Source organism: Lynx canadensis, chromosome C1, assembly GCF_007474595.2.
Source record: "Lynx canadensis isolate LIC74 chromosome C1, mLynCan4.pri.v2, whole genome shotgun sequence".
Classification (NCBI taxonomy): domain Eukaryota; kingdom Metazoa; phylum Chordata; class Mammalia; order Carnivora; family Felidae; genus Lynx; species Lynx canadensis.
This window is the reverse complement of record NC_044310.1, coordinates 13,840,877-13,867,948: the sequence shown is the minus strand read 5'-3', so window position 1 is coordinate 13,867,948 and position 27,072 is coordinate 13,840,877. Positions and strand designations below refer to the sequence as shown.

At 53.9% G+C, this 27,072-nt stretch overlaps 1 protein-coding gene across 5 annotated transcripts in view; it reads left to right on the top strand.

Moving 5' to 3' along the window:
- Positions 1-27,072, top strand: part of CAPZB (capping actin protein of muscle Z-line subunit beta) — a 134,983-nt gene that overhangs the window by 67,779 nt on the left and 40,132 nt on the right. For all 5 annotated transcript variants that reach the window (XM_032594202.1, XM_030326114.2, XM_030326112.1 and 2 more), the window contains exon 3: positions 26,820-26,941. In XM_032594202.1, the coding sequence (XP_032450093.1) occupies positions 26,820-26,941 (122 nt within the window). The remainder of the gene's footprint in view (positions 1-26,819; positions 26,942-27,072) is intronic.

Here is a 27,072-nt window from a genome sequence, read left to right as displayed (position 1 = left end):
CCTTAAACCCGACCCCTAATGAGAAGGACCTTGACTGGGTTCTCTCTCGGCCCGTTGGTCTTTACCGGTTAATCAGCTCTGAGGGGGGCTGTCAAGAGCTGCAGAACTGAGTTGCTCTTTCTACAAGAATGTAATATCCCCTGTGTGTCAAATACTCTTCCAGGGGCTGAGGGCACAGGACGAAAGCCCTGGCTCCATAGAGCTGGCACTTAGCGGAGAATTGCGGGAAGACTTTGGCCGGGGCCAGCTCGGCACTGTCTATCAGGCAGATACCCAGCCGGAGCATTTGTTGTCTTTACTTTCGCGTAAAGGCGGTCGGGTCTCCTCGGTGGTCGGGCCCCAGCGGCAGAGAGTGTGTGCTGTCTCCCCCTGGCTCTCCGCTGGCCGCCTTTCACCAGGCCTCTCCCTGTTCCTCCAGTTCTTTCCCCACAGCATTCCTTACACTGGAGCAGATACCCCTCTTTGGAGTTTGGGGGGCAGGTCCCAAAGTGGCTGCACGGAGTAGAGAATTTTATGTTTCTTCTCTTTAAACAATTACATTCCAATCCATAACATGCCCACATGTAAGACATTTTAATATAAAAAGAATGCTTTCTGCACCAAAGCTTTAAGTCAAGTTGAGGCTTGGGGAAGTTGGCCTTTTCCTGCCTGGGGCCTTGTGCGTGGGCCTCCCAGCTGGGTGTAGGCTTCCCCCTGCTGGGCACCTAGGAGCTGAGCTGGAGGTAAGGGGTCCCCCGTCCCCCCCCCCCCCCCCCGTGACACACCACTGACTCATGGGGCCGGGTGGTTTGGGAGCCCTAGGCCAGACCCCATTCTCTGGTCCCTAGGGAAGTTCCCTGTGGGTTTAGGTCAGGGTTGGGGGAACTTGGCTTCCATTCTCCCATTTGTCATAGGCTCTGTCGGGAAGTTTTCTCTCCTAGGCCGGATATTGTCTCTGGAGCTTGAGCAGGGGAATGGATCGAATAATTGGTAATTATGCAAAAGCCCCTGCACAGTCTCTGTTGCGCTGATGTTTCTGAGCTTATCCTGAGCTTCCCTACAGGCGACACTGAGCTGCAGTTCCATTTTACAAGGGGAAAAGCATTCCAGCCAAGGGCCTCCAGCAGTATTTTAATGAACTCCATTCCTTGGAAAGTTGTGGTGAGCCTTTTCATGCAAGCTTTTTTTGCTCTTTGAATGGACTGCAGCTGTGGGGACTAAAAAAAAAAAAAAAAAAAAAAATTAAAAAAAAATAAAAATGCAGGGGAGAGGAGAGAGCAGCCCCTGGACCAAGGTGCTGAACTGGCCCCCGTCCCCGACCCAGGGCTGCCTCTCCAGACGGAGATGGTCTTTCATGACCCTAACCTGCTGCTGAGGCAAGGACCCTGCACCTCAGAGGTGCGGCCTCTGACTTGTGTCAAGGTGGCAGCTAGGCAGCCCTGTAAACCAGGCCCGAATGGCATGATTTGGCTTGGAAAGGGAAATGGGGCTCCCTGGGGTGCCCTCACCTGGCCTGCTCCCTCCTAGATACAGCCCAGAAAGCTATTCGAATCTCTGATGAGTTCTGTTATACGTAGAATAACGGGCCCTCATTTGATCCATTTGAGAATGAGATAAATTGCCTGCTTCACAAGTAGTCTAGACAATTCAAACTCGAAGCCAAGTGAACGAAGGAGAAAAATCTGGGGGGCCTTTTGCTTTTCCTTTGTGTGCATGGGTTCCTCGAGGAGCCGAGACTGTTTCCAGGAGGCTGTGACGACGTGTCCGTTGGTCGTGAGCAGTTCTAGAGCACAGAGCAGTCACGGTGGATGACTCCGGATGGCTAGGGGCTTGAAATCCCCCAGAGTTAGGTAATTGGAAAGCTGTTTCCTGTCATTGTTAATGCCCATCAGCCAGTTCAGTTTTGTTATTTTTTCAGAGGAAATTCTAAATTCTAAATGGAGATTATTTTGTGTGGGGGCTCAGATTTAGAGTTTGACTCTCCTCCCCTCTTTTTTGATTCTTCCTGATGTCATTCTTAGTGAATGTCATGGAAACATGGCTTTAATGGAGGCCCATCAGGTGTCAGAAACACTCCTGTATGTGGGCCACGTTATTAATACATGTGACCTGTCGCCTCGTCTCCTCTTCTCAGCCCCTCTGGGAGGAGCGTGGGCAGAGCCCCTTCTATGGATGAGGACAGCGAGGGCGTCCTGTCCTGCACCCGGGGTGCGGCCCGGGGGAAGGTCCGACTCGGTGTTGTCCACTGAATTACGGTCTGAAAAGTGAAAACGTGACAGTTCGGCACTTTCTGTGTGGCCTGCTAAAATTAAATCCTCTTTTAAGGTGAGACCGTAAAAGAAATTCACAATGCGGGCAGGCCGGTGGCCACGGAACTTGTAGGTACCTGAGGGAAAAAGCCTTCTTAGACTTCTTCCTGCCTCTTCCGGAACCTGCCGCCCGACTCCTGCCTGGCCTGGCTTTTGGGAAGAGTGGACTCCACTGGAATAGTGGTGCAGAGGAGAGGCCCTCGGTGACCGTCCCCCGACACACACACACACACACACACGGGCATGCACACATGCACAGTCATGCTCACACGCCCACACCGTGTGTGTGCTGGGGCAGGGGATACTCTTTAAAACATTCTGCCCCAACACAAGTAACGGTCAGTCAATAAAGCAAATCTAAAGATTTTAGGGAAAGCAAGCTGTTGTACTAGAAGAACTGAAGGGATGGGCCAGTAGATCGAAGCCGGTTGGGCCGTATGAGGTGCTGGGGGCGCTGGGAGGACAAAACCCCGTTGGTGGCAGTGGCAGAACTTCACCGGCGAGGAACGGGCTCCACGAGAGGCGGGCGGGCCGTGTGCGAAGACAGCACAGAGCTCAGAACCGAGGGCAGCAGCGAGCGGAGCCGACCACTCAGCAACGGGCCCAGTCGTGCAAGCATTGAGGGTATGTTACAGGTCACGTTCATGTTTCCCTGTGAGAAAACACTTGATTATTTGGCCAAATTGCTGAAACAACTGAAACTTGGAAGGAAAACCAAGCCTGCACTCCCTCCTCCTCCTTACGGACTAATACGAAATGGACAGGTGAGAACCAGAGGGGAGCGTCCGACTTCGGCTTGGGTCATGATCTCGCGGTTCATGGGTTCGAGCCCCACGTCGGGCTCTGTGCTGACAGCTCAGAGCCTGGAGCCTGCTTCGGAGTCTGTGTCTGCCCCTCCCTGGCTCACACTCTGTTTCCCTCTCACAAGTAAATAAACATATTTACTTTAAATATATTTAAAGAACCAGAGAGGAAGCAGAGATGATATTTGGTATTCAGATGGGGGAAGCCTTTACTAAGGCATAGAAACTAATGCCAGAACGATGGCTGTGACCGTATGCAATTTTAACTTAAAAGTTGAAACAGAATAGGGGCACCTGGGTGGCTCAGTCGGTTAAGCATCTGACCTCAGCTCGGGTCACGACCTCACAGTCTGTGAGTTCGAGCCCCGCATTGGGCTCTGTGCTGACAGCTCGGAGCCTGGAGCCTGCTTTGGATTCTGTGTCTCCCTCCCTTCCCCTCCCCTGCTCATGCTCTGTCTCTCTCTGTCTCAAAAATAAGTAAAAACATTAACAAAAAAAAGTTGAAACAAAATAAAATGAAAGGGCAGAGAATAGACAAGTATTTGCCGCTTATGATACAGAACATGCCTCCTCAAATCTTGAGAAACCTCCTCCTGAAGTTGTCACTCTCGTCTCTCCCACTGGCCAGAAGTGGCAGCAGGGGCTGGGGCAGCTCTTCCAAGGTCACCAGGTAGCAGTGCTGGAGCCAGGCTCTGAACAAGCAGTCTGGCTCTCGGGTTCCCGGCTGCCATGTGCTGTGGCCTCCACCAGTAAGGAAAGTGGGAATCCTTTGTTGGGACAGAGGGCCAGGCACACAGATAGGTGATTCAGAGAGACAGAGAGAGCGCGAGCGAGCAGTGCAGACGTCTAATCCACATCCTTTTTGTCCTTCTCAGAGGAATGCAGAATGAAACAGGATAGGTTGGAAAAGTCCTTCACTGATGACCTGGGTTTCTGCTCAGTGGATGGATTGTATTTCCTCCTGGATACAACCTGCATTTCTCCTGATTGTCGTGAAATCGGTCGGCTCACCTTGGTTGAGCCTCTTGAGGAACAAAGACAGTGAGCAATGGGGAAAACGTGGCACAGTCTGCCCTCTAGAAGCTTCACCATCCACGTTGTCCTATTAAAGGTACTGAGAAGTCCTGCAGTTAAAAAAACAAAACATCTCTTTTAAACTAGCATTTCTCTACCTCACTTTCATGGAATCTACTTTGGAAAACATTGCTTTCCTGGAAAAGTTCGTAACCTGCCTATCAAATGACCTGGATTCTAGACCCTTTTTGACCACAGCCATGAGTGTGATGTCGGCCAAGTTTGAAATTTTTGTTAACTGTTTGGCGAAATGGCTTAGAAAGAACATAGCTTTCCTTGTGGTTTCTTCAAATAGAGAACTGCTTCAGGGAACTTCTGCTCCTTCAGTAGAAGGTGGATAAAAGCATTGTGTACATGAAGCAAATCTTACTGGAAGTCAGGGGTCGTGGGCTATAATGTTGGCTCTGCCACTAACTTCACTGTGATGGGCAGGACTCTCTGGGTCTCCTGCTCTCCCCTGTGAAGCGGGGGCCAGACGGTCACAGTCTCAGAACCTGGGTTCTCTTGCCTAGGACTAAAAGAACATCACCATGGATACCTTGTGTCGGTGTCACTGCTTTCAGGATCCCCTTTTGCTGGCAGAAGAGGCAATTGATTTCGCTCAGGTCTGGGACCGTACGGGCCGCCCTGTATGGTAAACATGTGGAGAGAGCCGAGCAGGCGGGGGCCTTTGGCACATGTCCCCCAGGGTGGGGCTCCACTGCCTCCGCAGCTCACTTCCGTGGGCAGAGCGAGGCTGACGGGGACTGAAGCCCATTGGGTCACCTTCCAGCTTTGCGCCCACAGGCAGGTCGCTTCACCTCCCAGAAGGTCCTCCAACGTAGAGGATCGAAGTAAGAACACCACATTCCTGGAGCAGTAGTGAGGATTTGGGGGCATGTGGAAAGCGCCGACGTGCGTGACAGACAGGTGCTTCATAAATGCTAGCTGATGCCTTTCTTACCTCCCCTGGCTTTCCAGGACCTGTTCGCTGACTCCTGGGTTCTGCCAGCCTAGGGGCCGTGCCCCGACACGCCAAGCAGCCTTCCTGTGTTTTCGCGGGTGGACAGTTCCGGTCTTGACTTTCACTGGGGTTTTAGAACCCAGCTCACGGTTGCCGGGACTTGGTGAGAAGGCCCTCCGCTGAGGCGTTTTTAGGTGGTCCTGAAAACCATTGCCCCGTCTTCTGACGGTGGCGATTCCTGAATGGAAAGCAGGGAGACGCCATTGCCCTCAACCCCAGAGTCGGCAGAGGAGGTCAGACTCCCACTGTGGCAGGCAGGTTTCGTGGCCAGTAAGGACATCTGTCATGCCGCAAGATGGGGTGATGATGTGTCCTGCCTCCCGTCCCGTCCTGGTGGAGGGGGGTTCCCGGCCTGTGTGAGTCGTCTCCCCTCTTCTCCCCTGTTGCTTTGGCAGGCGCCCTTCTCCCTGCTTCGGTTCCCTGAATTCCTAACGCTTGGAGCTCTGCCTTCGGAAGCCCTGGCGGAGGAGCCAGACAGGACGGGTCGGATGGTCCGACGGCTGGGGAGCACGACCTCAGTGCCCGAGGACCAGCCGGCGGACCGGGCAGCCTCACAGGGCATTTGACCTCACCGCCTTCTCTTCAGCCACCCGGAGGTGCCACCAGGCACCCGGGTATCATCCGGGACAGGCCACTTGTGACCTTAGAACCCTCAGGATCCCTCTCTGTTGTCCAGGTTCCTCTTCCATCTGATCAGGACTGCTAATCTCTTGTCCCAGCCTGAACCCACCCCCCTCGTCTCCCCCACCCACCCCGCACCGCACTGCCAGTGTGACCCCCCAGGCACCCTTGCCCCAGCTTGAGGACCAGCCCTCCAAGTCCACGTCTGCGGGTCCTTCACAGTCATCCAGCTGTGGCCTCTGTTCCGTGGCCTTTCCCCTTCGGCCCCTCTCCTGAGTCTGTGGCTCTGGGTGGGGAGGCTGCTCGAGCACCTTACCCGCCACACCCTGTTCATCCCCCGATGCAGAAAATGCCTGTGAGGTGCCACCAGCCGCGGTGTGGATGTTTGGGGTGGGCTCGCGGCAGAGTATCCATTTATTCTGCACATTTCCTGGGACACAGACTGATTGTTTAACCATTTCCCCCCTCCGCATATACCCTTTGTCAGGCTACAGAAGCCTGTTTGAGTATGCTTGAAGATCAAACCCCTGGAAAGTTCTGGGTTAGGAAGTTTTAGGGCACCCGTGAGTCTGACACTCCGTGCTCGATACGCCCACTAGGAGCACCAGACCTGATACGGTTGAGCGCCTGGAAACCGAAGGGCCTGGCCAAGCCGAGCTCTCGTCACCACCGTGTCTGAGCTGGGAGACTCGTGGGCTGTGGCTTCTTCATCTAAGGGGTGGGCGTGATGACGCGGACCTTGAAAACTGGAGACGGTGTGTGTGCGAAGCCTCGAGCACAGTACCTGGCTCAGAGTAAGCAGCCGTCTGCACGGGGCTCTTGCACACGTGCGATGTGGCCGTTGTGCGAATGAGTTAAAACTCTGCTGGTCACCTGGCTTTTAGTTGGTAACTATCAGATGCCAAATCCCTTTCTTGACCCTCTGCCTATTTAATGTATTTAAACCACAAACCACAAGGTTAGTCTTATCCCCATTTTACAAATGAGGAAACAGGAGGCTTAATGAGTCGGTCGGAGCCCCACAGCTAATGAATGAGTAAGTGGCAGGGTCAGGATCAACCCCAGGTCCGTTGGACTCAGATGCCCCTTCTTCTGTCGCCCTGCTGTCTGTGCCCACCGCTTCTCCAGGAATAGTTTTCTCCTGGGCACCGCAGGTCCCCAGCCGACGGCAGACTCTGAATGCAGATACCGTCACAGTAATTCACGCCGGCAAGAAGTTACTCAGTCCCCTTCCCAGTTGCAGGGGCGGCCGAGGTGGGGATCACGTGACCCCACGTCCGGCGGTCTCTTTCTACTGGGAGCGCCGAGGCGGGTGCCTTCCCAGTCCACCCGGAGGCTTCCCGTCGCTTGCAGGAAGGAGTCAGCGCTGTAGAAAAGGGTGCAGGGGTGAGGAATGATTCCGTCCTCCGTTTTGGGGTCACTGGCCCTCATCAGGCAGGACACTTTTTATTCATTAGGCGGTTTGCGGTTGCCGCGTCGCCACATCTGTTGCTGCCTTCCTGGGCCTGTTGGGCTCACAATTAAGGTTCATTAGAGACCCTGTCAATCACAACAGGCACAGAACCTGCCTTCGAGAGGCCTCACGGAGGGGCTGTCCCTGTGCCCTCCCCCCTTGCAAACGATTACCGACCAAATTCTGGATGCGTGGTGTGCAGGAGAAGAGGGAAGAACGTGCTTGTAAAACTCCAGACTCTCTGGTCCTGGGGGGCCTGTTACCTTGCGTGTAATTGAAACCTTCACGCCAAGACCAGAATTGATGTTGCAGATGGTGCTGGTAGGAGTTGTGTCAGATGGAGGCTTTGGAAAAGTTATCTGACAGCAGGCCACTCGAGGAGGGATTCGGGGCCAAATGCAGAAGAGATTTAATTATCGTTAATCTCCCTCTCTCCTCTTCCTGGAATGCGGAGGCACACTTAATTACTACTGACTGGAAGCTAAAATAACACTCTGGGTTCAGAACAAAACGCTTTAGGAGGTTTGCCCCAGGCTGGAAATGATTATTCTTCATGCTAGTGGATTTCCCCTCATTCTGACGGTGCTGAACGTAAATTGGGAGTAAGGGGTGTGCGTCGGGCCCTGGAAAGTTGCTTGCTGCTGCTTCCCCGACATTCTCACACCCTGTTTCATTGACCTTCCCGCTTCTGAACTCCTCCTGCCGGGGGAGCCACGTCTCCAAGCCGTGTCACTCACCAGGGCCTGGCTGCCTAAGGATTCTGCATTCTTAGGCGCCGAAGGGCCCTCGGGTTCCAAAGCACCTGGGAATGTAACACTACTCATCCGTGTCCCCGGGGTCTACAGGCCCGGCCACGTCACTGATGCTAAATAAATAGTGGTTGATGGTCCAGTAAACCCAGCCGTCCCCAGACTCCGAGAGCGCAGGACCCTCCGTACGTGCTTTGTAAAGCCGTGCAGTCTGAGGAGAGAGGGGAAAGGGGGCAGGGAGGCCTCAGCCCCACGGAGTCGGCACTGGTGGCCCCGGCAGGTGGCAGGACACGGGGAAGCCACTGCGCGTCTTTAAGATCACCAGGGTCACGACTTAGCTGGGGCTGGTGCACCCAGAAGACCGGGGTGACCTTGAGTAAGCTGTTTCGGCTCCCTGTGCCTCCGTTTCCCCATGTATACGGCACAGTGAGTTATGAATTCACCTTGTTCTCAGAGGGCGGGTGGAAGGACTAAAGGGATTGCTCGGGGCAGCGTTGGGGGCACATGATGAGTGCTCCCTTGGGTCACACCGACTGCCGTGACAGAGAGAAGGTGGTGCACCTTCCTTACGGCTTTTGTGACAACAGGTAGTGGGTGCAGAAGAAACACAGGAACTAGAGCGGCTTTCCCGCTGCAGTTCAGCTGTCCTTTTAAGGAGGGGTGTGTCCCTCGTCCGTGCGCCCCGTGTTGTCTGGTCTGGCTGGGTTGTGGGGGAGTGCGGCTTGGTCGGGCTCCGGGAGGTGGTGCTGTCATCCGGCCGGGAAAGGGGCGGTGGGCGTGCCACATCTTCCCACAGTGACGAGTGGGCTTGAATGCCATCACCTCTAGTTCTTGACCTCTTGGGTCTTGGCAGTAGAGGCATGAGGTAGGGTCTGTGGCTTCTGCAAGAGCTACGTCTGGGAGTCCAGCACAGAGGCCGGCCCCGGGAGCACTGTTTGCAGCTCGGCTGTTGGAGGCCAGTGGAGACATGGTTCCATGTGCCCAAGGTGGTCACTGTAAGGAGTCCCACCCGCCCCCATCCCCTGTCGGCCGAAGGCATCTTTATCCTCATTAAGAGCAATTCAGTGGACATTTGTTGCTGCTACCCCTCCCTAGGTTACTGGATTATTCTGACAGTCTCTGGACCTCCCAGTCTGTAGTCCCACACCCGGGTGGACTGATAAGTCCACCTCCTTATCAGCAGCCAGAGTAAACTTTCCAAGATGCAGTTTTCATCGTGACCCTCCATGACCCTGCCTGACTTCACACTGTCATCAGGATCAAGGCCAGAGAACAGTCTGGGTTTAACAACTCTTGATCTGACCTGACCCTGTCAACCCCCCTTTCCCCCTTCCCTCCCCCGAGGCCCCTCCACTCCAGCCATACTCACCTGCTAGGGTTTCCCAGAGGCCCTGTGCTCTGTCTTGTAGGATCTTTGTGCGTGCCGTCCCTTTACTGGGAATACATCTCCGCACCAGCTCTGCTAATCTTTCGGACCTCTGCCTTGGCCTCCCTCCCGCACCCTGTCTCTTGGTCACCCCAGCCATGGTACTCCCCTGTACTCTCAGGGACTCTCACTGCCCCCTACGCTCTACGAGGGCAGGGATCTTGTCTGCTTTGTTCACTTTTGTATGCCCAGTGTGTGGCACGTAAGGGACCCCCAGTGAAGGGACCCCTAAGCGCTAGAGCCTGTGCTGAAGCACGGGGGTCAGAGTGGTAAGATAATAATTTGTGTCCAGAGAGCCCACAGTCGTGGGGAAGCCAAATACCCAGATGGATTTAATACAAGGATTCCGATGGAGAGGAACACAGAGCTCCATGGAGGCAGCATGGAGGGGCATTGAGCTTACCCTTGGTGGGTGGGTTTCAGGGAAAGCTTCTTGGAGTAGGTGAAGCCTGAGACGGGGTGATAGGAAGGGAGCTAGCTGGACAAAGATCAGGTAGGAGTGTCGGTCTCTGTCCAGATTAGACCTGTGAGTTGATGGCCTGGTAAGCTTCGGGCATTGGTTCAGGCCTCGTGAGCCCCTTGCCAAAAAGCAAGTGATGGTGCACACTCCAGTCTCGCCGAGGACCAGCTGTTAGTTGCCACTCAGACTTTCTAGCCACATAACGGAAGGGACAGCGATTGATTATTTGCAGTTTTAAGGCTAGAGCTGGGAAGTGTGCCTCTTCCCTGAGTTGCTCGGCGAGCCTGCCTGCCTGTGGAAGAGTCCGCGGCAGTTCTTTCCTGGGCAGCGGCGACCTGGCTGGCCCTGCTGACACCGAGCACTTCGTGCAGCCCAGTGCCAGTCGCCTGTATCTTGTGTGATCTCACAGGGACCTTGGGCTTTCCAAATCTGGTCTTTCGGGTGCTCCGTCACCGCCTGGTGTCTCCTTAGCCCCGGTTGCTAACAACTACTGCTTCTCTTACCAGCAGTAGGCTCCCGGCGTTCTGTTTCTCCTGAACTCTTAGGTTGTGGTGGAGGAGAGGGGCACGGCGGCTCTGCCTTTGTTCCTGAGCCTTGTCACCTAACTTAGATTTGGGAACTTGGGGCACAGGGCACCCTGCAAAGGAGAGCCAAAGCACCTGTCTAAAAAGACCGTGCCCTGGTGCCGTGTGGGACATCACGATGTCCGGACAGAAGATGGCCACACGGGTGTTGGCCATGTGGGGAAAACCACTGCCTCCTCCTTCGCCCCTTGGGAGCTGAATAGGCATGCGTTCCCCCTGAATGGAGCTGGGGGGGATATCATTTTTCTGTTTTATTACAGACCATCTGTCCATGTGCCTGATATTTAAGTCCATTAGAAACGCTTATGAAAATGCCATATAATACGTGCAGACGAGAACTGCAGCCCCAGGTGTGTGGGGCTCTTTAGTTTTCCCTGGAATTATGTTTCTGCCTTAAAACACCTTGACAGGGGCGCCTCAGTGGCTCAGTCGGTTAAGCCTCCAACTCTTGGTTTCGGCTTAGGTCATCGTCTCGCGGTTCATGAGTTTGAGCCCTACGTCAGGCTCTGTGCTGGCAGCCGGGAGTGTGCTTGGGATCCTCGCTGTCCCTCTCTCTTTGTCCCTCCCCTACTCACACTGTCTCAGTCTCTCTGAAAACACATAAATAAGCTTAAAAAATATAAATAGGGGTGCCTGGGTGGCTCAGTCGGTTAAGCGTCCGACTTCAGCTCAGGTCATGATCTCACGGTGTGTGAGTTCGAGCCCCGCGTCGGGCTCTGGGCTGTCCGTTCAGAGCCTGGAGCCTGCTTCCGATTCTCTGTCTCCCTCTCTCTCTGCCCCTCTTCTGCTCACGCTCTGTGTCTTTCTCTCAAAAATAAATAAACATTAAAAAAAAATTTTTTTTTTTAAACGTGAATAAAACACCTTGACGGCAGAGGTTTCCTGTTCACTGTGGGAAGTGCTCTTAGGAGGGAGCCGGTCCTGCCTGTCTCCTCCCAGGCCAGGGCATCCCCCTCTGTTGCACCAAGGGATCGATCACCAAGCTGCTGAAAAGGTGGCAGGAGATAGGACCGTGGGCTTCACTCTTGGTGAGAGTGTCAAGCCGAACGCAAACTTCTTGGTCACCCTGTTGGTTTCCACATTCTTTCCATTCCGGAGACCTGGGGAAAATCTGCCGATGCTCCACAGGCTTTGCAAATCTTTCCCTAATTAAAGGGCCTCCCAGCTGTGTGCCCGGCTCCTCTGCCTCAAATCTCTGCCCTTTCGTGTTTGTGTCTAAAATTCCATCTTTCCAAAATGTTGGCCGCTCAGCAGGTCTCCTTGCACGCCTCCAAGAGGGGAAATCCTTTCCTCTTTGGTTTCTGTTCTGCCGGGCACGGATTTGCGTCTCTTTGGGTTGGATCGTTCGTGAAGGCGCTCCGTGGTCCTTTCTGTTAGACTTGCTGGGTGCACATTGCCCCGGCACCGGGAGGTGGCAGTGCGTGCCCCTCGGTGCCCGTGCTGTTGCCCTCCTGGAGGCACGAAGGACAAGGGTATCGTTTGGGTTTCATTCTGGGCAAAATGAACAAAAGAGCTCGGTCCTCCCGTGGTGCTGGCTAGTGGGCAGCGGTACTGTGAGACCAGGGAAGTAGTTCAGGAGGAGTCTGATCTAGGTGAGGATCACCGGTAGCAGGAGGCTGCGCTCTCCTGATGGGAAAAAGATACGCGGTTCTTGTCAGCTGGAGCTGGGAGGCGTGATTCATCAGAAACCCACAAAGACCCCTTCCTCGGCCTCGCCCTGCCCTAATAGAACTCCCTAGTCGGGGGCCTATCTGGCGTCTGCGTTTTAGGAACTGTGTGGCATCCTGTTGCCGGTGGACCCCTGGGAGCAGTGTTTTAGGTAATGTTTGGAGAGCCTCCACTGAGGAGGCCTGAAGAGTATCTCTCTAGATTAGGTCTTGCTTTCTGGTCGATGACAACCGTGAGACAGCAAAGTCCGTTGGAAAAGAGATTCCGCTTCCCCAGGACTCGGAGAGTCAACAGGGAGGCCTGTGCAGCCTGGCAGGCACTGGCCCTGGGTGAGCAGTGCCTGGGTCACCCCTGTAGAGCACATCTGGGACCAGATGGAAAGCACTTGAGAGCAGCATGGCGTGCCCAGCCTGTCTCCCTGACCTTGGAAATGGGTCTAGCACATGGGCTGAGACCTGGAACAGCCTGCATGTCCTTCCGGGACCTGGGGTTTCTGATGTGTGTCCATCGGCAGTCCCTTTAAGAGCGGATGACGTGCTCACTGCTGGTGACCAGGTCTCAGATGCATGACGGGGACACTGAAGTTGATGAAGATCCTGTCATGGGCAGGAGGGAAACACCGCTTCCCTTTGGTGTGTGGAATTGGCGGGGGGTCTCGGGGGGGGTGGGGGAGGTCACTCCTGGAAGAGAGAAGAGGGTGTAGTGTAGGTTCTGTGTACAAATAGAGAAATTTCTGTTCGACTTTGAATTCGAGTGTGGGATTGAGGGCGAAGCCCATGCAGGAGCCTGTTCCTTCTCCCTTTTGCTGGGTCTGGGTCCTGAGGTCGTGCACCTCGGAGGTGGGCCCAGCTCTTAGGCTCTCTTGGATCGCACACAGTGCCTCGCTCAGGAGATGTTGTGTTCAGTTTTAGGAAGAACGTCACAAGCTTCTGATTAGCTCCAAAGGCCGTTTCCTGGACGGTCACAGAGATAAGTACATAGGCTGTCTTTTTTTTTTTTTTTTTCTTTTAATATATTGTTTTTAGTGTTTATTTTTGAGACAGAGACAGAGACAAGAGTGTGAGTGGGGGAGGGGCAGAGAAAGAGGGAGACACAGAATCTGAAGCACGTTCCAGGCTCTGAGCTGTCAGCACAGGGGCTCGAACTCACAAACGGTGAGATCGTGACCTGAGCCAAAGTTGGACGCCCAAGCAACTGAGCCATCCAGGTGGCCCTAGACTGTCTTGATCTGTGAGACTTTGCAGAATCTTAAGGCTAAAATGAACCTTGCTAGTCATCTAGTCTGGTGGCTTTCAGATATTTCTTTAATGACTGGAATCCTCTTTCAAGCTAAATCTTAACACAAACACGAAAGAGTCAGGCCCTCTTACCCTGTCACCCTGAGCCCCTCTCCACCAGCATCCCACCAGGCACCGCTTCTCTGCCTTGGAGAAGCAAAGGACCCATCTCATTCAGTTGGTCCATTTTAGAGATAAGGAAACTGAGGACCATCTAGTGGTCTACGCCCATTTCATTAAGGACCCAGCTCCGGCTTCCGGGCTGATGATGCGTCCCCTACTTTGTGCTCTGTTTATTAATTTGTTTTGATGTGGGAAAGCTCTGGGTTATAAGGGTCGGTGCTCCAGTAGCTACTGTGAGTGAAGGAAAAAGTAACATTGCCTTTGATATATTCTCTGCTAAAACCCAAATTGGGGGCGCCCGGGTGGCTCAGTCGGTTAAGCGTCCGACTTCGGCTCAGGTCATGATCTCATGGTTCGTGGGTTCGAGCCCCGCGTCGGGCTCTGTGCTGACAGCTCAGAGCCTGGAGCCTGCTTCAGATTCTGTGTCTGCCTCTCTCTCTCTGCCCCTCCCCCGCTTGTGCTGTCTCTCAAAAATATATAAATGTAAAAAAAAAAAATTAAAAAAACCCAAATTGATATTTTTGCATTTGCATTGAACTTGGACTTCCCTGGATGTACCTGTGCTCTCCACCTGGGACATTCTCTCTTGATTTCTCCCTCTTTTTTTTTTTTTTTTTTTTTTTTTTTAACAACAGCTTAATGGAGATATAATTTACTTGCTGTAAGATTCACTCTTTTAAGGTGTACGTTTCATGGGTTTCTAGCATATGCACTGGGTGGTGCAGCCATCCGGATTCCATGCCATACTCCTTTGTCCAGGTGGGTGCCCCTTCTCCACCCCAGTCCCCCAGGCATCGCCGTGCCACGCTCGCGCTTCACTTTTTGTAACTTAGCTCCCGGCTAGCTCCTCACACATCTGCCTGGACTCCCCTGCTCGTTCTCCCCTCCGAGGGAGCCCTGGGCAGCCCTCCTCTTCGTTTCTATGGCCAATCCAGTACTCCCTGTCCATAGCACGTAGCACATCGGGACTTGGTTTGTGTCCCTGTCTCTCCTCCTATACTTTGAGCTCCTTGAGGGTGGGGACACTGTATTTAACCCCTCATGCACTTGGGTGGGTTTCATCTGGAACGTCAGATTTGAGTTTTATCTCTTAATGGGCCAAAGTGGAGAAACAGAGGAGCTCTTGATCCTGGAAAGACACAGCCAATGAAAGGGGACACATTGGTGCCTCCTAAGTGGAGCCAACTTCCCCAGTAGGAAGAATTACAGATTTTTCTTTGTGCGTGGTCATTTTCTCTGGGTGACTCAGTGAAATTAAAACAAAACCTGATGAGCCATCCATCCAGTGGAAGGAATCCAGTGGGAAACATTGTGGCCGGCCAGCCAGGATGGTTTTTGTGCTAATGGGGGCGGGGGGGGGGGGGAAGGCCCGGCTTGTTCTGGGCATGCCTCACATAACGTGGCACAACAGCGCTGGCCTCCAGCCCCGCTCAGACACACACACAGATGGCACGAACATTTCCACTTGAAAGGAACCAGCCACATCGCTGGAATTTTGCGAGACTGTCAGGGTTGTTTGGAAGTTTGTGGTCTTGAGAGTTTGGGGAGAATGTGTGGTGGAAAGAGCCGGAACTCTGGCATATGACTCGGTGGCTGCATGACTCTGAGCCTCCGCTGCTGCTTCGCGAGGTCGTTGGCCTCCCAGGGTCGGCTGTAAGGGTCCCTGGAGCAAGGTGTACTGGGACCTGGCCCCCTGTGAGGCCTCGGCGGGGGTGGTGGCGTTGCTTTGGTCGGCGTACCCGCACCCACTCTAGGAATCCTGTCCCTGTGCCGGGACGCCATGGATGGGTACCCAGCGGTTTGTCCCCCCCTCCCCGCCATGCTGAGCCTTCCCGGACCAGCAGTGAAGAACGTTTCTGCATTTCACCAGCATTGCCCGTCTGGCAGCTCACTTCTCACTCGGGCGGCACATGCCCTCTGTCAGTTCCCTACCAGGATCTCAGCGTGTGCGTTTCCACGGTAGCCTGTTCGTAGCTTTAAGGAGGGCTTGCACATGAAGGTTTCACACGCGGGTTTTGTAAAGCCTGAGCCTGGGCCCAGACCCGAGTGCGCAGCGATGAGCAAGGGGGCAGATTGTTCGTTCACTTTCCACCCTGAGAGCGGCTGCTTTACCCTCAGGCCGTTGTGGGGAGGGGGGGTGGTTCACGTGGACCTCGTCATGCAAACCCCACTTCGGCCGGTTGCGCCTCTCTGCCACCACCCACTTGGTGATCCTTCCAGCTGAAATAGTTCTGTCCCATGGCTGCTCGCCAGGCAGCAAGCAGGCTCCAGGCGGCACCGGCCGAGGGGCCTCTTCTAACTGCAGGCCTCAGCCGCATTGCTTAACCCACCTGTGCCTCGGCGTCTTCCTCTCTGGTCAGCGATAATTTGGGATGACAGTGACACCAGTGTGCCATACAGGGTTGCCATAATGATAAAGTAAGAACGTGTGTGTGGGTGCCCGGGTGGCTCAGTCGGTTAAACGTCTGACCTTGGCTCAGGTCATGATCTCGCAGTCCGTGAGTTCGAGCCCCACGTCGGGCTCTGTGCTGACGGCTCGGAGCCTGGAACCTGCTTCGGATCCTGTGTCTCCTTCTTTCTCTGCCCCTCCCGTGCTCATGCTCTGTCTCTCTCTGTCTCTAAAAAAATGAATAAATGTTAAAAAAAACGCCTTGTGCATAACCACTTAGAAGAACATCTACAGCTGCTAGGGTCATAGCTTTTTTTTTTTTTTTCCTTAAGTTTTTAAAAATTTTAGACACAGCTGTAGTGAAGGAGAGGAGCAGAGAGAGGGCGGGGGGGGGGGGGGGGGGAGAGAATCTTAAGCAGGCTCCATGCTCACCGTGGAGTCTGATGCAGGGTTTGAACCCACGACCCTGGGGTCTTGACCAGAGCTGAAATCAAGAGTTGGACGCCCAACCAACTGAGCCATCCAGGTGTCCCCAGGTAGTAGCTTTTAGAAACTGAAATAGAGGGGGTGCCTGGGTGGGTGGCTCAGTCAGTTAAGCGTCTGATCTTGGCTCAGGTCATGATCTCACCATTTGCAAGTTTGAGCCCCACATCGGGCTCTGTGCTAACAGCTCAGAGCCCAGAGCCTGCTTCAGATCCCGTCTCCCTGTATCTGTCTGTCTGTCTGTCTCTCTGCCCCCCCCCCACACTCTGTCTCTGTCTCTCTCAAAAAGAAATAAATATTAAAAAAAAAATTACAGAAACTGAAATAGAGGGTGGAGATCCCCTGTCCTTCCCATGAAATTACAGGGCCTTAGTGTAAAGATCACATTATGAACAAGTTGTTTTCATGTAGTTTTTACCTGGTCTTTTTCCCTGAAAGATTTGAAGTGATTTCTAAGAATGCAGCCAAGACAGTAATCCCTTAACGACAAAGACTGAGGAGGCAGGACCACGGAACATCCAGCAAGAGGGTCACAGCTCTCTGTCCACGCTTGTCTCCGTGTGGTCGCCACCGGGTGCTCGTCACATCCCTAGGGCTGAGAGCTTGAGTCTCCGTCTGCCTTGAGGGGCCAGCGGTCACAGGCACGCTCACCCTCGCCTCCAGCCGCCAGCCCCCTAGCCGAGTCTCCAGGAGGGAGAACATTCTGGGAGCCTTCAGAAGATCAGAACTCGACCTGAGGGACCCTGCTGCTCTGCACTGGAGCACCATGTCACCAGCACTGGAAGCCCCGACGGTGTTAGGCCCCACCCTTGTCCTGAGGAGAGAGACCCCGTCCTGAATGTGTGAGGCCCCCAGCCAAGGCCTTGTGGCCTGGAGGAGCATAGGCCGGGGAGTCACCTCCTCTCTGAAGCTTTAGGGCTGCAGGGAACAGGCGGGGGTTCTTAGGTGCCCCGGGGAGAGCAGCCTCGGTCTGGATGGACTGTATAGGACACTGGGGCAGTGGGCTCTGCTCGGGGTAACTGCCTGCACAGGCTCCGAGGCCACAGTGACTTCTGTCTGGTGACTTTTCTGCCTCTGGCTTCTTAAGGTGTTTGTGTATTGTGCTCTGTCCCTGGGGGACAAGGCCTTAATTAAAAGGAGCAGGCAGGTTAGAATGACCCTGAATTCTCTAGACTTGCCTCCACCAGATGTGGACTTGTAGCCCTGGCCAGGGAATGGTTAATTTAATTAGGCTCCGGCTGCCTGGTTCATCCCCTTCGGGGAAGCGTAAGGTTACAAATGGACAACAGGAACCTTGTGTGTTCGCCTGTGGTTGACTCACAGATAGTGATTTTAATTTTTCCTTTCAATTTGCCCTCTTTTTGTTCTGCCCTTTCCTGACCCTTCCTTTAGAAAACCGTTCTGGCCTCTTATTCCAGACTGTGAGCTTCTAGAAGGCAAAGCCTCTGGAGTCTGGAGTATGAATGGCTGAAACCCAGCCCAGGAAGTTCATCTCTGTTATTTCTCTCTCGGGTGGTTTAGGGCACCTGCCTAAGAAAAGAAAAAAGGGGAGAGGGGGACTGGTTTCTTGAGAAAGTTCTTTGTCATTAATGGCATGTGAAAAATTCGTTTCTAAGTAGAATAAAATATCTGTTGACCAAAAACAATTTCCTGGTGGTAGCACTGTTTGGCCAGCTTTGTTCAGACCCTGAGGACTGTCCCCCAGCTAACAGCTGTGTGCCCGTTGTGAGCATGTACTTAGTCTGCTGGGGCACTACAGGTACCAGCCTCTTGAATCTGAGTGTGCATGGCTCATCACGTTTTAATGTTTCCAAAATTGGGAAATTGTTTCAGACACTCAGTGATATTCTTTCTCAGTTGTGCATCTTCCTAAATAATTTACAGACTGCCGATGAAGAATAGTCTGTCCTTTCATTTGAGGGATATCATTCTTGGCGTCCAGTGATGGATGAATTAGAAGAGGGCTGGATCTGAAGTGGGAAGGAGGGATGGCGCCCCTGTGTGGGTGTGATTGGGAGTGCGGGGACGAGTTCAGCAGGTGCGAAGCTCCTGTTTCTCACCAGGCTCTATGCTGGGTGGTGGCCTTAGGATTTCTGCTGAGGTCCAGTCATGGCTGGAGGACTTCATGTGGGCAGGGACCCCCATAGCACAGCCCCTTCCCAGTGCTGGCTCCGTGTCATGGGAGGGGTGGCTTGTGGCCACAGATGATCCTGTCTTCCTTACGTTCGCCTTGTGGCTTCCTTGCCGCAGTCTCTGCGTGCTGGCTCTTGGTCCCATCACAGCGTCCCCTACCCCCCCCCCCCCACTTTCCTTCATTCGTGTGTCATCTCTTTGCCAACTCCCGGACCATGAATCTCCACAGGCCCACCCTCGCCACCGCTCAGGATGGCTCCTTGTGCACTTGTCTGTTCCCAGCGGCCGGAACAAACTTCGGGAGAGCGGGCTGCGTGGGTCCATCTTGTCTGCTGCCAAGTCCGTGGCCCCGAGCACATGCCTGGTGTGGGTGCTCAGCATCATTAAGTGGAATGAATCTCTCGTTGAGGCGGGTATTGTAGCCCCAGTTCTGAGGTTAAGGAAGGGTACGCTCAGCCAGGAAGCAGTAGACCGAGGATTTGAACTGGTGTTTGATTTCAAGGTCAGTGTTTTCCGGAAAGCCACACTGTAGGTTGTTTCCTACACCAGCACTTGTGTCCTAAAAGCATTCTCTTTAGTTTTAGATTTCATTTTTATTTGTATTCGTATTAGCGGAAAGGGGGGAAGGAGGTAGCCTTCGAAAGTAGAAAAGGAGCAAACTGTAGGCAGAGACCTCTGCTGGCCGCCCGGAGCCCCAGCGTCCTGACACCTCGATGCCTGGGAGCGCGGCGCGGGGAGGGGAGCGGGGCCAGCCAGGCCTGTGCCCGGCTGCGATTCCGACATCACTCATCCGAGTGTGCGACCCAGCGGACAGGGTCTGTTTTCGATTCTTATCTCTCTGGTGGCGGGCTCTCGGCCAGCGGGCAGATCAAAAGATGGAATGTGTTCGTTTGGCCGTGTTTTTAAAAACTGAGGTACAAGGGTGCACTTCTTAAAGACGGGGGTGCTGTGGATTAGATTATCCGTGGAGTTGCACTGGTCTGGCTTTTGTGCTTTTTTAAGGGTTCATCTCAAGTTTCTTTTTCTGGTTGAACAATTGTTTTCAACATTAATAACTAACGGAGGAGGGGAAGAGGCAAAGTTGAACCACATGGCGGCACAGACGCGAACCTCACTTGTGGCCGGAAACTTCTGATTTGTATCTCTTTTCATGTGATTGCTGTTGGGTTAGATAGAAAAGCATTCAGGTTGGGGCAACAGCAAGAGTGGATGCGCTTTTTGTCGACCGAGCCGTTCCGTATCTCCCGTGTCCTTTCCCAGACTGCTGGCGAGTAGTGCTGTGACTTTGGGCAAGTTCTCAAGGCCCCGTTTTTCCCGTCTTTAAAATAAGGATTCTGTAACTGCTCCACATTTGGGGTGCCTGAGGCCTAGAGGAGGTGGTGCCAGGAGAGTTTGTAATACAGTGCCTGGTGTTGGCTGTGACGGCCTGCTTGTCTTGATCCTCGTTATTAAAGGGTCCCCTGTGGCTGCTGCTCAGGGCGTCCTCGCCTGTCCTTTACCTTCTACCCCCTGGGGTTTTTTCTCTCCCTGCCCCAGCTCACTCTTCCTCTCCCCGCCCCCTCCTCCAGGGCCATCCTCCCCCCACACCAGGGAGCCAGATGATGATGTCACTAAAGAGCCGGGTGGTCCCTGGGGTGTGGCCTCAAAGGAGTCTGTGCAGTGGAGAAGTTGAACCTCACCACCAGAAGGGTGGCCAGAACGCTGTCCTTGTTTTCTGTTCCAAGTCGCTGGGAATTGAGTTTAAATCCCCCCAGCAGCCAGGATTGATCTGACACCTTTGGTGTTATCTGAACGTTCCTTGCAAAGGCCGGGAAGCAGTTCAGATGTGCAGTTTGGACAGAAACCATCCGGCCCTTGGGTGTAGGCACCAAACACGTGTTCTTGCCTTCAGAGGCAGTGGAGCCGATGACACACGCAGCCCAGAGTGAACTCTTGGCTTTGTTTGGACCCGTCCTTTCATTTAAATTGCTCTACAGACTCCTGATCTTTGAGACTTAATGTGATTTCTTCCACTCTTCTAAGCACTTGACAGGACTGAGCGGGGGTAGCCATGGGGTTGAATGCAGGGGGAGCATCGGGAAGTAAGTGACTGCAGAGAGAAACTGCCTGTATTCTGGGTTTTGGTATAACCTCGATCAAGATTAGTACCCACTTCCACAGAAGAAGTCAGCACACTTGCTGGAGCACTGGCCACACCATGCATTTCGTGGGGCTCGGCCTCAGGAACTGGTCTCTGCCTCTGTAGGCTCACAGCACTCCAAGACAAAGAATGTTAAGTAGCGAGGAAGGAGTAAAGTGATAGCCGATGGCAGTATTAGAACAGCCATCCCCAAAGCATTTGGGGTTCAGCTGACATCAGTGTTACTACAGGAATTCCAAAGAATTTGGCACCTTGACAAAGAAGTCGGGTTTGGGGCTGGGTTCTTAAAAAAATTTTTTTTTAACGTTTAGTTTTGAGACAGAGACAGAGCATGAACGGGGGAGGGAAAGAGAGAGAGGGAGCCACAGAATCTGAAACAGGCTCCAGGCTCTGACCTGTCAGCACAGAGCCCGACGCGGGGCTCGAACTCACACACCGCGAGATCATGACCTGAGCCGAAGTCGGACGCTCAACCGACTGAGCCACCCAGGCGCCCCGGGCTGGGTTCTTAGGGGTGGTAGGGTTTGAGAGAAGGGGATGGGTTGCCAGGTTTGGCAAATGAAAACGTATGCCCCATGTTTTTGAGATTCTTGGTGTATCTGAAATTAAAAATTAAAAATTAACCGCCTGATCCTGTATTTTCTCCAGCAACCCTATATGGGGGGACTTGTCCGGTGGAAGAACGCATGTGCTAACTTGCACGTGGAGGGAGTGCTGAACAGGACAGGATGGTGTTGGGAGGCTGCAGGCAGGAGTGGGGGGTAGGACGGAATGGAAGTCAGACAGGTGTGGGTGGTGCCAGATCATGACTAACGCACCCTCGAGCGGCTGCGCTGGTACAGATCTGTGGACACACCGTGTCATCCACACGTCTCAGTCCCTGTGGCGACAGGAAGATGATTCTTCCAGGGCACTTTGTCTTTGACCGGAGAAACAGGACTGGTGGAAGGGACTGGAATACAAAAATATGGTCCAACTTGAAAGTTTACCCAAAAGGCGAAAATTGTGCTTGCCTGGTTGAAGAATCAGCCGGCCGTATCACGTCCCAGATTCTCTTCACGGAAGGGCACGTCCCTGCGCCTTCAGGAGTTCTCTGTGGTTTCTGGTGCACTGCCATAATTTTTCAGTGACAGTTTAGATGTATGTTCTTCTGGTTAGTACCTGGCTATGGACTTTAAAAGCCCCAGTCACAAGGGCAGCTGGATCTAGGAGCTCAGATAGTATCACCCGCTCTGCCTCGCTCAGAAGCTCATGCAGATGCTCTCCTGAGGCCTGCCGCAGCCCAGGGCCCTCACCCCCACCCCTGCTTCCCTGGCAGAGGGAATACAGGCCGTGTATCTGCCCCTGGAGAAAACTCCTGGGAAGGCCCCATCCCTGAGTAGGCCAGGGGCTGAGGCTCTCTGGCTGCCCGTGGGCAGCGGTGGAGAGGGGACGTCAGCCCTGCCACGGGCTTCATGGGCTTGAGAAGCTTTGTGACCAGAATAGGAAAGGTAGGCTGGGCAGGCTACGAGAGTGGCTCTTGATGACGGCTGGTACCACAGATCCTTTGCACTGTTGCCTCAGCTTTGTGCTCTGAAGGACAGGACGTCCGAGGTGGGAGGAGTGGACTCCCTTCCGGTTCTTCACACTGACCTTGAAAGTTACCCTGATCTATCTACTTTGACAGGCAGGGAGGGCTGGATCCCATTTTCTAGACCAGTGGCTGCCACGTTTTTTGATTTCACAGGCCAGAAGCACTTTTTTTTTTTTTAAGGTGGGGGTGGGGAGGTCCCAGGAGAAAGAAAAACAGAAAAAGAAGAGTAGGTCACTGAGTTCCCAACTTGTAAAACAAAACCCAAGTAAACGTCTCATTTCATAACAGGCCGCCGTCCGCCTCCCGGGTAGGCGCCCGGCGTGTCTGCCGGAGGAGCAGGGGCTAGAACCCGGTCTCTCAGTTCTCAGTCTTGCCCCGTTGCTGTGTTTCTCAGGGTCTGTATTCATAAACCCCCCCCCCCCCCCAAACTTTAAAACTCTAGTTCTCTTTGCCTAGGGCTTTTCCACCATGTCATGATTCAGGTTTGAGATTGTCTGGCTGGAACCACAAGCAAAATTGGTCACTGGCATCCGTCGGAGTTCAGTTCTGGACGACAGAGTCTTTTGATGAAGATTCTTGCTGCACACCAGCTTATTAACTTAGAAACAAAGCTGATTGGTGTTTGGGAGGCTTCGCGTTATAAAATTCCTCCCTCCCTTGCAAATCTCGAGAACTCACTGTGCCTCTGACACTGCCGTAGGCACTGGGGATCCAGCAGTGAACAAGATTGAAGTCCCTGCCCTGGGGAAAAAAATCGACATTCTAGGGAAGGGAGACAGACAACAAATAAATTTAAAAGTCACTTCAGGGGCGCCTGGGTGGCGCAGTCGGTTGAGCGTCCGACTTCAGCCAGGCCACGATCTCGCGGTCCGTGGGTTCGAGCCCCGCGTCGGGCTCTGGGCTGATGGCTCAGAGCCTGGAGCCTGTTTCCGATTCTGTGTCTCCCTCTCTCTCTGCCCCTCCCCCGTTCATGCTCTGTCTCTCTCTGTCCCAAAAATAAATAAACGTTGAAAAATAAATAAATAAATAAATAAATAAATAAATAAATAAAGATAAACTGGGGCGCCCGGGTGGCTCAGTCGGTTGAGCGTCCAACTTCGGCTCAGGTCACGATCTCGCGGTCCGTGGGTTCGAGCCCTGCGTCGGGCTCTGGGCTGACGGCTCGGAGCCTGGAGCCTGTTTCCGATTCTGTGTCTCCCTCTCTCTCTGCCCCTCCCCCGTTCATGCTCTGTCTCTCTCTGTCCCAAAAATAAACGTTAAAAAAAAAAATTTTGGGGGTCGCCTGGGTGGCGCAGTCGGTTGAGCGTCCGACTTCAGCCAGGTCACGATCTCGCGGTCCGTGGGTTCGAGCCCCGCGTCGGGCTCTGGGCTGATGGCTCAGAGCCTGGAGCCTGTTTCCGATTCTGTGTCTCCCTCTCTCTCTGCCCCTCCCCCGTTCATGCTCTGTCTCTCTCTGTCCCAAAAATAAATAAACATTGAAAAAAAAACGGGGCGCCTGGGTGGCGCAGTCGGTTAAGCGTCCGACTTCAGCCAGGTCACGATCTCGCGGTCCGTGGGTTCGAGCCCCGCGTCGGGCTCTGGGCTGACGGCTCGGAGCCTGGAGCCTGCTTCCGATTCTGTGTCTCCCTCTCTCTCTGCCCCTCCCCCACTCATGCTCTGTCTCTGTCTCTCACAAATGAATAAACATTTAAAAAATAAAAAAACGGGGCGCCTGGGTGGCGCAGTCGGTTAAGCGTCCGACTTCAGCCAGGTCACGATCTCGCGGTCCGTGGGTTCGAGCCCCGCGTCGGGCTCTGGGCTGACGGCTCGGAGCCCGGAGCCTGCTTCCGATTCTGTGTCTCCCTCTCTCTCTGCGCCTCCCCCGTTCATGCTCTGTCTCTCTCTCTCTGTCCCACAAATAAATAAACGTTGAAAAAAAAAATTAAAAAAAAGTCACTTCAGTTAGTATAAGTGCTACGAAGAAATTATGGAGGTACTTCTGATCCACGGATTCAGCTTTTGGATGGCAGTGAAGTCAAGCCTGTTTTATACCAACTCCCATGATCTTGGGGGGTGGGTCCCTGCAAAGCAGCAGGACTGGTGGGGAAGGGGAAACAGCTGGCTCCAGGCAGAACTGCAGGTAAGAAGAACTGGATTCTCAAGGGTCCGTTTTTATCCGGATCCCAAAGAGGCAGTGCGGTGGATCCAGGTGGGACCTGGACTGGCGCTGCCATCAAAGAGTCACAGAGCGCAGATGACCGCGGGTACGGAGGGGGGAGGGCGGGCGCTTCGCTGTCCAGTACTGGTGTGCGTGCATGCCCCCGTGCTGGGCACTGGCTAGAATGCTGAAGGCATTGCCTCCTGTGATCCCCCAAATCTCGATGAGCTGGTTCTCTTATCCCCACTTTCCAGATAAGGACATTGAGACGTAAAAATGATTTGCCCGAGGCCACAGGGACGGTGGAGTCGGGAAGTCGCACTTCAGAGCCTGGTGGCTTGTTCTCTGCCACAATCCGGGATGAACTGGCCAGCAGTGCCAGGGGCGCCAGCCAGTTAGAATGGGGTTCTAGACAGAAGTCAGGGCCCCCGGGTGAGCTGGTCCAGTGCATTCAATGGTGATGCTTAGGGGAGGGGCTCGTCATGCTGGGCCGGCGCAGGTGCTCAGGGCCGTTCCTCTGGGTCTACAGCAGCAAAGCAAGACCACCTCCAGATCCCAGCAGCGTCGGGCAGAAGCTGTTAAAATCTGCCTTGCCGTGGCCGGGGCTTTGGCCACTGGTTGCTGAGCAGGGGGTGGGAGCAGAAGGGGGTTATTTGCCACCACAGTATGCTTTTGGCATGCACTGTCCTTCCTCTTCTGTGTCAGGGTTACCATCAGAGGTGGGGGCGGGGGGCGGATTTCTGTGGCTGCTGCCTGCTTCTGGTGTGGCCCCTGGGCATCTTGGTAACCCTGGGCCTCGGCTGTCTGTAATCTGGAAAATGGGGGTAATACATGCCTACTTCACAGGTTGTGTGTGAGCTCTCAAGTTGACCGTCTGTACTCTTGACAGGCCATGATACATGACAGACACTTGGTAGGGGGTAGGATGTTACCGTCACCAAAACTAACTTTGATTCGCCAGCCCCGTTTTGGGGCGCCTGGCTGGCTCAGCCGGTGGACCATGAGAGTTCTGATCTCAGGGTTGTGAGTTTGAGCCCCACATTCAGTGTAGAGATTATTTTTAAAATAAAATCTAAAGAAAAATAAAAAAGGAAGAAAATAGCCCTGTTTTGTGTGTGTGTGTGTGTGTGTGTGTGTGTGTGTGTGTGTGTGTTTGTGGGAGCTGGACACAGGTGGTGTATAGGAGTTAGTGGTGCGGGCGTCTCTTGGGGGCCTAGGTGACTGGCAGGGGTCCACGTAGAGGGAGCCTCTGCCTCACAGAGGCTGGAGTTTATGCGAGACAGGGTCACCGTCTTCCAGCTGTGCCAGCCAGGGCCTTACAAGCTGCCCGGAAGCACCGTGGGGCTCAGCAGGGGTTCCCGGAGAGGCCCCGGAGGCTGGGTGGTCCCTGGGGTGGCAGTCTCCCCACCACCACCTTTCTGGAGGCGATAAGGGTCTTCTGGAGGAACGCGGGAACGGCCGTGGCCGTCTGCCCCCTTGCTGAGCCGCTCTGCTGGGTATCTTTGCCACATGATTTAACTTTTCCATTTGGAAGGACTGTTGGTGCAGTTGGCAGCCGCTTGCCTGGTAAACGATATGGTGGGGCCTCCATAAACCCAGGCCCATGAAAGGAATAAGTCAGCACATTGAAAATACAGCATGGAAGTGACTCAGGCCTGAAGGAATCCATTTCAGAAAGTGCTGCCATCGCTTCCTGGAATATTTTGGTGGAAATTGATGTTTGAGTTGGGAGGAGGAGGAGGAGGAGGCCAGCGGCCTGGTTACCAGTAGGGCCACGTGTCAGAGTCGGCAGCATTTGTCATGGGGTTCAGGCCCTGGGGCCCTCTTTCTCGGTGACATGGCTCCCAGTGGGTCCACCTGAGGTAAGCCAGCTGGAGCTCGGCACTGGGGGAGGCCGGCGTGTAGCTACCTTTGCAGCAGGTAGGGTCGACTCCGCCAGCCAGCCTGGCAATGCTTGGCCGGGGGCCTGGAAAGTATTGGAAACTCCACCCAGCATGGGAGCCTGTGGGAGTTCTCCGGCACGGACGGGTTATTCTCAGAGTTCTTTGGATTCCTGTGTATTTCAAATGTTTACCTTCTTCTCAGGACTTGAGCTTGTACTTTGCCCACCAGAGACCAATAGCAAGCATATACATACTTAAATGTACCAGACCACCCTGGCGACCAGGTAATTAACGCTGCACGCAGATTTGGAAGGAAGGCTGTGTTGGAAATCACGCTCCGCTGTAACTCAAGAACAGGTTTCTTTATGGAGGGACACAGTTGGTGTCAGACACATGTGGAAAAGAAAAGAACAGGCCCATAATTCTGGCAGAGTACCAAGGGCCAGATGTTAAATGTGCTGACCACGACGTGGCTCTGGTTGCCATTAGCCAACCTGGTTTTGACGTGTTGTTTTAACCCCCCGGTTCTGCCTTTTCCTTTCTTTCTGCCAGGTCCCCAGTCTGTGTGAAGATCTCCTGTCTTCTGTTGACCAGCCCCTGAAAATCGCCAGAGACAAGGTGGTGGGGAAGGATTACCTTTTGTGTGACTACAACAGAGATGGGGACTCGTACAGGTGAGCTCCCGCCCTGAGAATGCGGCAGGCATGGTGGGCCGGAGCCCGGGCCGGGCATTGCCACCGGCCCAGCAGCACGAGGACCACTGAACTTGGACAGTCTCACAGCCCACCGGCCTTCTTTCTCCCTG